This window comes from Eurosta solidaginis, chromosome 2 (genome assembly GCF_040869045.1).
Source record: "Eurosta solidaginis isolate ZX-2024a chromosome 2, ASM4086904v1, whole genome shotgun sequence".
Taxonomy (NCBI): Eukaryota; Metazoa; Arthropoda; class Insecta; order Diptera; family Tephritidae; genus Eurosta; species Eurosta solidaginis.
Window position 1 is genome coordinate 13,827,869 of NC_090320.1, and position 14,805 is coordinate 13,842,673.

General features: G+C 37.7%; 1 protein-coding gene across 2 annotated transcripts in view; it reads right to left on the reverse strand.

Annotated features, from left to right (window-relative positions):
• Window positions 1–962: 962 nt before the first annotated feature.
• LOC137239323 (neuroguidin) overlaps window positions 963–14,805 on the reverse strand; it is a 223,401-nt gene continuing 209,558 nt past the window's right edge. For both annotated transcript variants that reach the window (XM_067764493.1, XM_067764492.1), the window contains 4 exons: window positions 4,440–4,838; window positions 4,071–4,339; window positions 3,811–3,998; window positions 963–1,269 (listed from right to left, as the gene is read on the reverse strand). In XM_067764493.1, the coding sequence (XP_067620594.1) occupies window positions 1,127–1,269; window positions 3,811–3,998; window positions 4,071–4,339; window positions 4,440–4,838 (999 nt within the window). In that variant the 3' untranslated portion in view covers window positions 963–1,126. The remainder of the gene's footprint in view (window positions 1,270–3,810; window positions 3,999–4,070; window positions 4,340–4,439; window positions 4,839–14,805) is intronic.

Consider the following 14,805-nt stretch of genomic DNA (forward strand, 5'->3'; position numbering starts at 1 on the left):
TGATGAAAACCAAATTTAAATCTTTTTGTTGTCACATCTGGAAAAAAAAACTCAAATTATTGTCTAATCTAATTTAATACTCATTGCAATCTTTATTTTTGCAGTTTATTGCATAGTCATGATTGTAATCAATCAAGATAAAAATATAAATTTTTGTTTCTTGGAGTCACAATCAAAATGAATTCCTGATTTACCTCATAAATAAAATCAAATTTTCGAATAATCGACCACGATTAAATATTTTTGGCATTCGAATAATTATAAATTCGAGTCTTCGACTAATCGAAATTCAAGATCAAGTTGGTACTTAATAAGTAATTTACGATAACTACGCGATTTTTTCCCCAAAATATAAAATTTCAGAAAAATACTAAGAAGTTTTTATAAAAATTTGTGAACAAAATTAAAGATTCTGGCTGGATCCGTTTAACGTGAATTAAATTAACTATAAATAAAAATAAAACAAATTTTCAATCATGTGAACAAATCAAATATTTTATTTAAAAAAAACCCAAATCAAATATCTATACACAAACGAAGTCAAACTTAAACGAAACTGTTTTTTGTTTTATAATAAATTGAGCAAACTTAATGACAAAATCAAAAAACGTTATTTAAATTTCAAAAATAGTTACTTATAAAATTTAACTTTTAAATTATATATCAACGCAATGGTATTACAATATCGTTAACAAAATGCAAATTAATTATAATAAGTAAATCAGTATGTGGATTATGTTTTACAAAAACAAAAATATTTATATAAATTTCTTTAAAAAAATGATTAAATTCCATTCACATCAGCATTTGTTATTTTATTTCGTGTATGTATATATTTATATATAGTATTGTATATATATGTATTTTAATAAATGGTAAAAACCGTTAAGTATGTGCGTATGCATACCATTTGTTTGTTTCATCTTGATACTATTTAATTTCCTTTGCTTGTTTCTAATCCATTTTTGTTTTTGTTTTTTTGCTTTGTTTGCTGTTTTTTCTTTTACCTAATTTTAAACTTGCTCTTCAATATACTCGTACGTATATATGTTTATATGTGTATATATTTTGTTGTTGTTGTAATACCCATTTGCGCATGCGTTCGCGTTTTTAGCTTTTCATTTGTTTAATGGAACTTTCGCTTTTTACCACCACGTTTTTTGCCTTTGCCCTTCAATTTGCGCTTCTTATTGGCACCACTCGCAGCACCTTCGCCACATAACGCCGGATCACGACTGATTTCGCCGAGGATTTCATCGCCAAGTGTTGCTGAAAGGAGAATAATTTAACTTAGGGTTCTAAGATTGCAGTAAGTAAATGTAAAAGTTGCATTGTCTGGCAATGGAATGATCTGCTATATTCGCAGTATACATGGTATCGGATCGGTAGTCTTATTCTAACCCTTCTACTCAATATCTACCTAATCTCAGATATTTCCATTTCCCATCGTAAGCCAAGAGAACCAGTTGACAAAAGTACTTTCGAAGTAAGCTTAGCGATGGACCTGAATACTAATAGTTGCAAGCTGAAAAAACAAAGCCGTGGGTTCGCTGTACGGATAGGTTCATTCACTAGTTATACCAAAACTGATATCCTTCCTGATGAAATTGCAGCCTTTTTAGGCCAAGGAAAGAGTTTCGCATATTATTAAACCTAAGTCGTTTCTCTGGAAGCTAGCAACCATACAACGAAAGCCTTAGGTAGTACAAAAAATCCATATGAAGGACAAATAGGAGTTCAGGAAGTAAAGTTTTTCGTATATGTTATCAATAAAAGAATCTTTGAGAATGAGTAAGCCACTATCAAAAGAAAAATTTGGTTAAAACCAAGAGTGTATATATTTAGGCGTCGTATTCCGCTAAATGATGCACAATTGAATTGAGTGATCAGGGTGATTTTCATTCTAAAGATTAATAAAAGGGGCCGTTAAAAGCACAATCAGTTTAGGTGAGTTAGTCTTTGGTTGTTTGTATAAAAACTTCTGAAAGGATACTGGATGGTTCGCAGGAGGTTGACACCTCGGGGCTATAAGCATCCCAAAATTTTTACATCAAAGGCAGTTCAACCGAGAACGCATTACATGATGTGATCCCTAAGATCGAGGCCCCTTTGAGAACATGGGTGTGACATTGGACATAGAGGGACGGAATAGGTTATCAACCTGGGCATTGAATACAATATGGTAAACTGAATACGCTCGGTTTTGGGTTATAAACGCTAAGATGGTAGCTGGTAAGATCACTGAATAATACTCGGACATGACCTGCACCCCGAAGTGCTTAGCCCTACAAAGCAATTACCAGTGAGAAGGCTCGATGAGCGAGGATCCCCGGACCTTAGCACTAGAAACAAAGAATCCATTTTAAATTTACCTTATCTTACTAGAATAGAGAGCTAGATGACACCTAAGATAATATTAGATAATGATACAAATGATAGCTAACAAGTGAAGTCAGAGGCAACAGCGCACGGCATGGATATATGTATATGACAACTATTCTACCTATCTAAACCACAACCCATTGGGGCGATGGTAAGCACTACAAGTGAACTGCATAAATAATATGCTAGGAACCGACTCAAGAAAATGACATCCCAGCAGTGCATATGGCAACATTCTCCTCTGTGTTAATTATTGATATTCTGAACCAAATTGCTTCTCATTTCGCTTATGGATACAAGGAAGGAAGGGAAAGATGTAAAGCTCGCCAAGAGATTGACCTCCAAGTTTTGACGGACGAATAAGAAATGGCCTGTGGAATGGGAGCGGGAATCTGTGCAACTTTCTCATGTCGCTGCTGTAATTTTTTTGGCCCAGATGCAACGATTGCGCGCATATTGTCGAAGTAGAATGAAGGCAAAGAAGTTTTTCCTGAAATATTTGAATTGAATGGGATGGCTATAGTGGGATTGGATTCCCACATGGTTCATTAAAAATGCGGCGGTCTTCTTAAATCATTGGCTAATGAGAGGTGACTCGTCACATCAACCTGGTAGAGGATAACCATTAAAATCTCTGAAATCTTTCTCGTCTTTATGCTGCAGCACTTTATTCTTCCGCGGGAGAGTGGACGCCACTCTGGGACTTCGGGACTGATACGTATGATTAAGTAGAATACGTCTGCGTTCTAGTTGGTGATGCAGCTTTGAGGATTTGTTCCTGCGGATAGACGGCGAAATGAAAATAATTTAGGGCTGCCGTTTACACCTTGAAGCCATATTACGTATATGAGTCATGCCTAGAAGCTGGATTCTCCTCTGTTTAAGACCCTTCCATAGCACTAACTGACGAGATGCGTTTCCTCTAAACAACAAATCCTTGTATAGTTGCTCGCCCGAGCTCGCTGTTATCCCGTTGTATCCACAGCGCTCCACATGGAGAGTGCAAAAAAATATGGACATATTAACCGGTGGCGCAGAGAGACCGAAGATTATTGGAATAGAACAGGTACGAGAGCAGAGCTGTCTGTTTGCGAGCTTCATTACATTACTCCTCCGAAGATCCGAGTGTATCGCGACCGAAGTACTTTCGTATTTTTAGCTAAAGCTGGACAATAAAGTGCTTCGATGATTCCACCTCATCATCCGACATAAAGCTTCAGTAGGATGGGGTTCAGCATATTGAGACGCACTGCATGAATTCCCATTCGACAGTGCCCTGTCACCTACTTAGAAACCCTGATATTAAACCGAAGTCTGTATAAAGGAACTCTAAGCCTGAGTTTTTAAAAAAATATAATGTTTGGGATATACTAAGTTATCAACTATGGATTGGAATCATTCCTCCCCCAAAAAAAACCTTTCACATACCTAAAGTGGTTAATTTCCGTTGACGATGCTTTTCCGCCTTTGTTACCGGTAGGCGTGTCAAATAAGTTTCCTCATATTCCTGCTTCTCTTTATGTTGTTTGGATAGCAATTGTTGAGCGCGTGAACCTGATGAAATCTCTGTGGGTGCATCTAAATATTCCTCCTTCAAATCTTGTAACATTGAGGCGCTACAAATTGAAGAAGATTTTGTAAAAATCACGTATGTACAACATCACAAAAATTTTAGTTTTTATACTCACGTCATAGCCCGCTTCTTGGCACGTTCAACCATTTTCTTATCTTTATCAGCCGATTTCTCATCACCATCATAATATACTGGCTTAATTTTTGGCGGCACATAAATACCGGATTTACCCGCTGTTGCTGCCTTTTTAGGTTTCTTCACACCAGTTTCGCCCTCTTCAGCATCATCATCACTTTCCGAATCCGTATCATCAGATGCATGCTCATCATCGTCGGCATCATTATCATCACCACCAGCATTTGTGAGCATATTATCCGGATTGGGCTGCACATTTTTTTTTAAATATATTTTTTTTTTGTTTGAAATTTATTAATTAACGCTAAATTATTTAATATACCCGCCCAGCTCTCAATCGTACACTTACCTTATATAAAATCGGATCGGAACTACTCGATATGCCAGTAGTAGCTGTTTTCACTAATTTATCGATCTGATAGCGTAACTTGTGATCAATGGGTCGTATTTTCTCCAAAACTGTGCGTATTTCAATTAGTCGTTCAATGGATGGATCACCCTCGATGGTTTCGCCAGAGCATTTACGTAGCACCACATAAGTAAGATTTATTAAGTAATCGAGTAGCATGTGATATTTGACCTCGAGAAAGCTTAAGCCATATTCTGTTGTTAGTTCGCCACGTTTGACACGTTGCAGCATACTTTCCACCAAATCGGTGACCTGCTTTACATTACTGTTCATTTCGCCCAGTAACTGTATGGCCTGTGGTATGTCCTGCTGCTGCACATGACAGCCATAGTCGAGAGCCTGGAGAGTAGAAAAGAAAGGATGAATTAAGAATTATTTCTCTTTTAGTTTTTGATGTGAAGAGATGAGAGTGTGGGAACGATGGAGAAATGAGTTTTATCCTGTAACCATTTGAGCTAGAGCCACATTATAGCTCAGGTTCAAAACCAACATACTCCTAAAATCTAAAGCGTTGTTTTTCACTTAGTAAGCTGCATCACATGGATGCATTCGACATTCGATAGCAAGGCTCAGGGATAAATTATCAACTCTAAAAGAACTGTTGTTGTTGTTGTTGTTGTAGCGATAAGGTTACGCCCCGAAGGCTTTGGGGAGTGTTATCGATGTGATGGTCCTTTGTCGGATACAGATCCTGTAACACAGCACCATTAAGGTACTAGCCCGAACATCTCGGGAACGATTTATATGGCCACATTAAACCTTCAGGCATCCCTCCCTCCCCACCTCCCCAGTTCCATGAGGAGCTTGGGGTCGTCAGAGCCTCGACTCTTAGTGAAACAGGATTCGCCGCGGATAGGTGAGGTTGACAATTCGGTTTGGAGAAGCTATATATTGCACTGGCAACGTGAAGGGTTGCGCTACACAGCCACTTGAATCTGGTATTTTAGTCGCCTCTTATGACAGGCATACCTACCGCGTGTATATTCTGGCCCCCTAACCCGCTGGAGGTCTAAAAGAACTCTCGTGGTGCATTTTACCTGGAAAAGAAAATTGTTGAACCATCTAGGTGTATCACAAAAAATCAGATTTTTTAACGAAGGAAAAATACCTACGCTCTCCTCGAATGCTTATCTAATCGCTATCTTGTGGGGAGTATATCCCAAAATGACATTTTGGTCATTTTATACCGCTTCGACGCCAATTATGAACCACACCTTTTTGGGCAGGAGGTTATTGCGCCTAACTTCAATAAATCGATACAAATGAAATGCTACCTCACCTATCTTTCAGGTGGACATCCGTGTCACTTAAATTTGCATTATAATGCCCTGCGCACATTGAAATTTATAATCGTACGGCTACCTCCACCTGCCCTTTTTCTCTTAGGCTTTTGAGGTCCTTTCAACTTCGCTCACTTCTAGCGTGTTAAGATTGTTGTCCTCGGGACCTCTTTTCCTGAGTCGATTTTGCCTGTACCCCAGGACATTTTGCCAAGCTGCGTGTACAATATATCCTCCGAACTGACCTTCCTCCGTATGCCGAGATACAGTAAGTACCTTCCAGTCCTGTGTCGGTATGTGCGGATTCTGATTCTGCAGAAGTCGCAGTGTATCCTCCGACTTCATCACGCATGGTATCCATACTTTAACTTTTGGTACCGTGGGGATTTGCACTTTTTCCACCACCTCAAACCGCGCGTTCGTGCTTTGCCTTTGGATGTTTGGAACCACTTTCTCCAGCCACCGTAAGCTCGCAACGTTGTCGCGCGCTATCATCTTCACATCCATTCCAAGCACTCGATCTCCACTTCTGTTGGGTCGACCACTGCACCCTGGCGTTGGAGAATTCTTAGTGCTTTACGGTACCGCGAGAGAGCTCTTTTACTTCCTCTGCTGCGCACCCTTCTCCACTCTACTACTCCGTTTTCATGTGTATGCTTTTCCAACACGGAGGTAATTTAATCAGCACTACTCTCGCTCCACGACTCTGACGCATCGTTTAATACGTTTTTGTTGTCCTTGGCTTGCGACTCAGTCCTCCCCTTATGATCGTCCTTATTACAATTAGGTAATGAGTCGTTTATCTTGGTCGTACAACCACCTGCCCGACAAGGCGGGCTAAGCGGTCCAGAATTAAGAAAGAACCGTTCGCCGTTCGAATACAGTCGCTGGCTGTAAATCGTCCAATAGGCACCGTCGGTATAACACCCTGGATTAGCGGGTTGGCACTTCTTGAAGGTGAAACGGCGTAGATGCCAGCGTAAGCCGCTCCGCCTCATAGTCGGGCGCTATGGAGTTCGGCTAAGCCCTCACACCAACGACAAGGTGAGGGAATTTTAAGATCAATCCGAAGTTATTTCCAGAACCATTTCAGCATTATTGAGAGATAATTTTTAAATTTTTTTGAAATTATTTTAAACTGATTTCGAAATAGAAACCTTCCCTAAACTTAAGAGATACGTTAGTACCTTACGCTTAAGCTAAAGTTTTATATTTTCATGAAAACACCTGAAAGAATTGAATGTAGTAAACTTTTTTTTGTAAGAACATTTTTATTCTACAACTCACTACATATTTTAATATTTCCTAATTTGGTTATTTCCCTTGTGCGAAGTACTTGTAACGAATGCTGAGGCTCACAAAATCTTTTGGCTCTGCGACATTATTGACTATACGTCTGTTGACTCCATCACTTTTGTCCTTTTTTTGGTGATTTTGGACTAGCAGCACCACCCTTCTGTGATTTAGCATCAATAGTACATTCATTACTAGCTGCTCCACTGGCACCACCTTTACCATCTGCTCCACTTGCTTTACCTTTACCACCTGATCCACCTGCACCTTTAGCTTTACTTTTATCACCAGCTCTATCAGTTATTACACGGTCAGCCAAAACAGGAGCATCACGACCATCTTGTTGTTAATTATGTTCCTTTCCACGTTGAGAAGGATCATTTGCACGGTCAGCTTGGCTATCACTGTTAGATGAAACTTCGTTCACAATCAACACTAAAGCCAGTAGGGCTGCTAATAAAGCAGTGAGACCTCATTTCTATTTAGAGATAAAGTTAATTAAGTTTATAAAAAGTTAAATTTATAACTGTAAAAGACTTGTCACCAACAGTCCCTTTATACCAAAAATTATAACTCCAAATTTCATGTATACAAAAGAATTTACTTGGAAAAGATATAAACGTATAGAAATGTGTTTGTCTATTCGTTAAGACTGTTTATTTAAGAATGCAAGACAATGAGCGAAGTAAATAAAAAATTTAGCATTTGCCTTAAATAGATTTAACTTTAATTTCGAAAACTACAAGGTGTGGTCGATGGTACCTCTACATCAAGTTTGATCATATATACAATTTTTCATATCGTCGCCCACTAACCAGAAGCATGAATGTGCAATTTTTCCGATTTTGTGTTATAGGCCTCGTTATATTACCCTTTAGATTCTCTAGGTTATACTTAAATCCAGAGCTTCCTACGCACATGGAAACCCCTTATTGCAGTGCCATTTTTATGAATGTACAATTCAATCACACAAAGTTGAGCCAGAAAAATGAATGTAGCACATTCCTGTAGCACATTCATGTTTCTGGCTGGCAACAAGGTAATGATTTTCCTGTTTGTATGACACATTCGTTGATATGGCTAAATAATTTTAAGAAAAAGTAAGAACATTCGTTGTTCGAATGTTCCGGGATACGTGCCTGAATGCTAGTTGAGATACACAAAAGATGAGCTGTCTAAGGTATTCTTAATAAAAAATTATACCGATGAAGAATTTTTAATAGCTGAATATCCGAAAAAAGATAGTTGTTTAATTGAAGACAACCCGATTTATTGGAAGCCGTTGCCTCTTCTCGAATCAAAACTAAAATACTTGAAAAAATTGTGTGAAAAACTGGTTATATCAAAAGAATATCATAAAAAAAAAATGTAAGGCGCGATAACCTCCGAAGAGATCTAAGGCCGAGATTTTCTTCCAATTTGCGTCGTGCTCCTCTTGATTTTCCCTACAAATTGGCCGGACGGGACCTACATGATTTTATGCCGACTCCGAACGGCATCTGCAAGGCAGATGAGTTTTCACTGAGAGCTTTTCATGGCAGAAATACACACGGAGCGCTTGCCAAACACTGCCGAGGGGCGACCCCGCTTAGAAAAATGTTCTTCTAATTGAAAAACCTTATTTCTAAAATTTTTGATGTTGCTTTGCCCGGGGTTTGAACCATGGGCATCCGGTGTGGTAGGCGGAGCACGCTACCATCACACCACGGTGGCCGCCAAAGAATATCATACTATTTATAAAAATCTTGAGGGCGACGCTTTACCCAAACCCAATATTTCATAAGATTCTGATTCTGATGAGAATAAGAACTAGTTCTAAGTTTGCAATAATATTGTTACGAATATTAGCAACACTAAGGGGTACTGCCATCTCTAAGCCGATGCTAAGCAGTGCCTTGTATGCACATCCATAAATACATCATTATGTATCTACATAAACGATTAAATAATTATGTCTACACATATGTACGTATACGCAGCTGAGAAGCAATGCGCAACCACATGCATATATCTTAGATACTCCCGGAAGTATGCAATGAGAGAAGCTATAAAATCGTGCAATTGTAGTTACAGCTGAGAAATTTGATAGCTGATGGCCAACTAGTAGATTCTGGAAATGGAAGCGCCTAGAAGATGCGACCGAGGAAATCAAAGAGTATAAAAGGCAGCGGCAGATAGAGGCGCTAGAGTCAGTTTCAATTAAGCACGCTATCTGTCGGGCAATAGTAGAGTTAATTATTGTGAAGTACTTTAATAGAGGCCAATTTGCATTATTAAATATTGAAGTTATTTATTTAACAGTTTAGTGATTCGAACTTAGCAGAAGGTTGCAAATAAGAGTATTGGCAAGTAAATTCGTTACAATATCATAAATAAAAACACATTAGTGTATATGAAATTGAATTGAATGTGTAACTTTTTCATTTACATACATACTTTCGATAAGTCAAAGCCGCGGATGTTTTCCCAAGTACTGTGATGCCAACAGAATTGGCCTAGCAGGTATTGGCTTGGCCCTAACATTATTTAAAAATCAATCTGCAGTGATTTTTTTACGTGTTTTGAGGTTAAGGCCATACCATGACCACTTGGGCCAATTCTTATAGCGTATTTAGATTCAGCGCATCAAAATGTATAGAAAACATGGGTCGCATTACCTTATCTGACTACCTTTAATTTTTTTGTATAGCTGTGTTAACAAAAAATTAGATCAGTTTTTAAAATTTTTGTTGTGCCAGAAAAATTAATGTGCTAAATCTCGGAAAATAGAAGGGATGCGAGCAGAGCAATCATCTCAGCTGAAAGAGCATAGTGTGAATATAATATATAGATACACTTTGACATTAGAAACTAATTCTTCTAATTTTGAGGGAGCAATAAACTTTGAAACTCGATTTCCCAACATTTTCATTTTGGCACATTCATGCTTCTGGCCGGCGGGCGACAAGTTATAACTGAGATGAGCTTTTCCTACGTCCAATTTTGTTAAATTTCTAATGTGTTCCTTATTGGTGACCACAAAGCTTTAGTGCAAACTTTCTTTGATTTGCGAGGACTCCTTCATGACCCACAACTTGATATTGCACGACGAACGTTTGAAAGTGATTTGTGTGACCATTGGCCATTGACTACCTAAAATTTTGCTGGAGTCCATAGCAACCAGTTGAGCATAGGCTTATGTCACACGCTAATCCGTTTCTGTATGAAATATTTTTTTTTTTATTAAAAAGTAAATATTATCTAGCGATCATGTGGTTTTATTTAGTAATTCCTTTATTTATTGAACTGAAAAGAACACAAAAGAATTGCTAACAAGAAATTAATTAAGTTTTCCATTGTGTCGTGTAAATAAATATATATGTATACGGAAACGTTTTTCTTCAAGTTTTCAAAATGTGTGTATGAAAACAAAGCTATAAAAAACAAATTTTTATTTTTTAATCATTAGGCCCATTGTATTGTTAAAGAATAAACAATCTTATAATCTAAAACGTGGAAAAACATATTTCAATGCCATTATATAAATGACATAATCCCAAATGGCATAGCCCCAAGTTTTTTACTTCGGATTTCGTCCGTGCTTATGACATGTTATAATCCCAATTGGAATAATGTGACTTCTGAGTTTAAAACGAAGATTTACACAAACAACCGGAAGGCCGAACACCTAAGTTGGAGATCCTCTCGGATCCACTAATTTCAAGAAGTTTACCAAGGAAATGAACAGGCAGACTACCAAACAGGGTACAATATTAGCATTTTATAGTGGAGATCCTTTCTGTGAGCTTACCAAAGCACACATAAAGTGAACCATGACTAAATAAGCAGTTCAGGCCCCAAATGATTTACGCCGTATGGCAAAAACAGGCCAATCTTGTTATGCTTCCATCAAAAGAGCATATCACCAAACTTATTAATTTATGCAGATATGAGCTACGAACTATCACTATACGTAGTCTACGCTATCACTTAATTAATACGTAAACCTATAGGTTTGCCAAACAGAAGGACCGAAGCAAGACAGCGACGTTTCTACCTACATAGGTAATGGTGGAATTTAAGTTTGCTCTGAGAAATTTACAAGAAATAAGATCACATAAACTAGCTAATTATCGTGAAATAAGATTGCCTAACCACGCACACAAGGTTGTATGGTATGAAAGACTGATGCGCGCCGAAGATGAACGGGCTTGTTAAGTCTACTATATATATGAAACCTGTAGAAAACAAAGGAGACCAGTGGAAACGAAAGAATGCTTTAGATGAAGCAAATCCTTATCGCCTTAGCGGCGATTTCTTCAAGCTGATGCTGAATGATATTAAAATATTAATTGATGACCAATGGCCTTACCAGTCCCGCCTTAGGTTCGGCTTTCTATAGCGTTGGTATTGAGATGAATAATGACAAGAATGAAAAAGAACAAAACTAACAATCCATAAATGTTACATCGTATCAGTCCTGACACATGGTTTAGTATCATGGACTGTTTGAACGAAAATATAATGACCATTGGAAAACTTATTTAAGAAAAAACGCTGTATATAGCAGATATGAACATAGTGCAACGAATAAAAGCTCAATGGCTTCGCTGAGTAAATCCTGTGATGATCCGACGCCGTATTCTTATCTGTACTCGAATTTTATCCGCTAAAGAAGGAGGAATACTCTACTGGGTTAGGAAGAACTAATTTTCTTCGATATTCTTAGGCGGCGTTAGTTAGAGCTATGAAAGAAAGGTTCATGTACTTTGCTATGAGACATCCAAAATCACGTAGGCGGTCCAGCACTAATTAGTGATGATGCCGTACTCCAAGATTGCGGTTCATGTTTCAGGCTTATGTATCCATGAAAGATTACTTTGAGCCATTCCAAGTTCGTCTTACAAGACAGTTGTAGCATATTACTAATTTATATATTGTTTTATTGCCAGTTTACTTTTTTTGGTGAAATGAATGTATTATTATTATTATTAATAGGTCTGGAAGCACTGTGACCTTTGTACAGATCTATTGTGCAAGACCTTTCAGCCTAATTTTGTATCTGGAGGCTCTTGATGTATCTAAGTACCTCTTCAGGCTTTTTACTCCATATCACATAGGGATAAAGAGTCCCACCTCCTAGATGGGATAGTCTCTGCCTAGCTAGAGTGACCTATTCGCAGAGAATGTGAACCGGCGTTTCATCATCCAGCTCACAGAAACGACAAATTTGGGTATCAGATAGATTTAATTTACTTAGGTGATATCGTAGACCGCAGTGTTCCGTGTAGTACCCAGTAAGAGTTCTTAGGTCTTCCCTGCTTAGGTTAATGAGTTTGGCTGAAACTTTCGTTGCCGGAAGTATAAACAGTTTGGCCTGCCTTTGCCCTGGGCAATCAATCCAGTAACGTCTGAATTGTTTAGTTTCCACAAAAGGGCTCTGGACTATAGAATGCTGATGTAGCACCCTGCTTTGCTAGGTAATCTGCATGTTCATTACCTTCATGTCTCTGATATCCGGGAACCCATCCTAACAAAACCTTGTTTTTGGCTCCCAGGGCATTAAGGATTTCAGTGCATTCATCCACTAGCTTAGATGTAACTGTGTAGGATTGCAAGGCACGCAGTGCCGCCTGGCTGTCCGACATAATGTAGATGCTCTTCGATGTTGAGCCTCTCCGCAGACATTCTCTACCACAGACCTCTATTGCATTGGTATCGATTTTTTGAAGTTTGGCCCATAGATGCCAGCTCCCGTTCTTCCGTCAACGAATTTCGATCCATCCGTGTACCAGACCTCTGAGTCAGGGTCGTTATAAGGATTCCCTATTTACCAGTGGGTCCTGTCCACAATGGACACTTCAAAGTTCCGTGAGATTCTGAGCTTAGGGGACATTACGTCACGCATTTGTAATGAGGAATTTCCTATGAATTTTCTTATTACTTTCATATGCCCTGTCATATTTCCTTCCTTCAACTCAGAAATATTTGGAAGTCTTAGTGCACCTAGTGTTGCCTCTTTCTCTATCAGAATAGGGAAGGGAGGTATTCCCACTAAAGCACTAAATGCGTCAGCAGGGGCGGTTCTCATCGCCCCCGTTATGCCAACGCAAGCTAATCGATGAAGTTTGCTTAGTTTAGCCGTTGCCTTTCTTTGCGTGGCCTTCTGCCACCAAACCAGAGAAGCATAGGTGACTATTGGCCTTATAAATAAATAAATGTAAGGCGCGATAACCTCCGAAGAGATCTAAGGCCGAGCTTCTCTTCCAATTTGCGTCGTGCTCCTCTTGATTTTCCCTACAAATTGGCCGGACGGGATCTACATGCTTTATGCCGATTCCGAACGGCATCTGCAAGGCAGATGAGTTTTCACTGAGAGCTTTTCATGGCAGAAATACACCCGGAGCGCTTGCCAAACACTGCCGAGGGGCGACCCCGCTTAGAAAAATTTTCTTCTAATTTAAAAAGCTTATTTCTAAAATTTTTTGATGTTGCTTTGCCCGGGGTGCGAACCACACGGCATTCGGTGTGGTAGGCATATGAAATGTTATGAAATATTATTTAATAAAAATTAATAATTTTTTTTTAAGCTTCAAAGCCATGTTTTTGTGATAATTTTAACAAACAGCAATTTATTGCAAATAGAATTTCATTAAAATTATTTTCGCAAAAGATTTTCACAAGCCTTTGTAATGAAATTTCAATTTTTATACAAAGGCAATATTTATACAAAATAGCGATAATAATTAATTGTAAAAGTAATATTGCCAAAAAAAATTTAAATAAATGCAGGAAAGCTAATAAGAAATTTAATTAATGTGTGATGAAGCGATACAAATTTTTTATGCTAAAATTTCGATTGATTTTAGTTATTTATGCAACATTTTTTAATCATAAAATTTTTTTGGTCAGACTAATGGCATTTGCGTTGCATAAATTCCAATGAATTATTGTATTAAAATAAATTGTGAAAAAATATAAAAGTAATAAGCATCAACACAAACAAAATGTGAATTTGCAGCTCAAAAAAAAGATATAAAAATAAATAATGAATATACAAAAATAATTGCATTTTGCACATGTCGGGCATAAAATTTGCATGAAACATAAATGATAATTTGTATAAAAATTACAAAAAAAAAAAAAAAACAATTTTACAGCAAAACCACATAAATAATTAATTTTAATTTTTTTAATTTTTTTGCATACAAAAATGCAACGGCTGCATGCAGACGCACAAATCCCGCGCAGCGCAACCAGTTCCTGGCAACATCCTGACATTTGAGTGCGGTTTATTAATATTCATTGGTACGAAAACAATTTTATTATACAACAGCAAAAAAAAAATAACCACATAAAAATTGAATTATTATTGCACACCAAAAGCCTTATTAGGCATCATTTAAATACACGTTGGCATGGGAATTAGTCAGCGCATTGTTGTTGTTCCATGACAAACAAAAACGCAATGAGCGCATAGCAACAACAGTTCAAAACAGCAACACTAACAGCAATAAAATATTTAATTTAAAATGCATACACCATTATTATTAAAAATATAGAATTCTTTCATGATTGCGATTTAGCGATAATAAATTAAAATTTGGTTTGCGTGTGAGCATGTATTACACTGTGCAAAAAGTAAAAATAATTTTATTTTTTATCGGCACAACTTGCGAAAGCAGCTACAATAACAGTTGTCTATTTTGGTACAGCTGCATCAAAATACACTTTGCATCGAATAATATTCAATA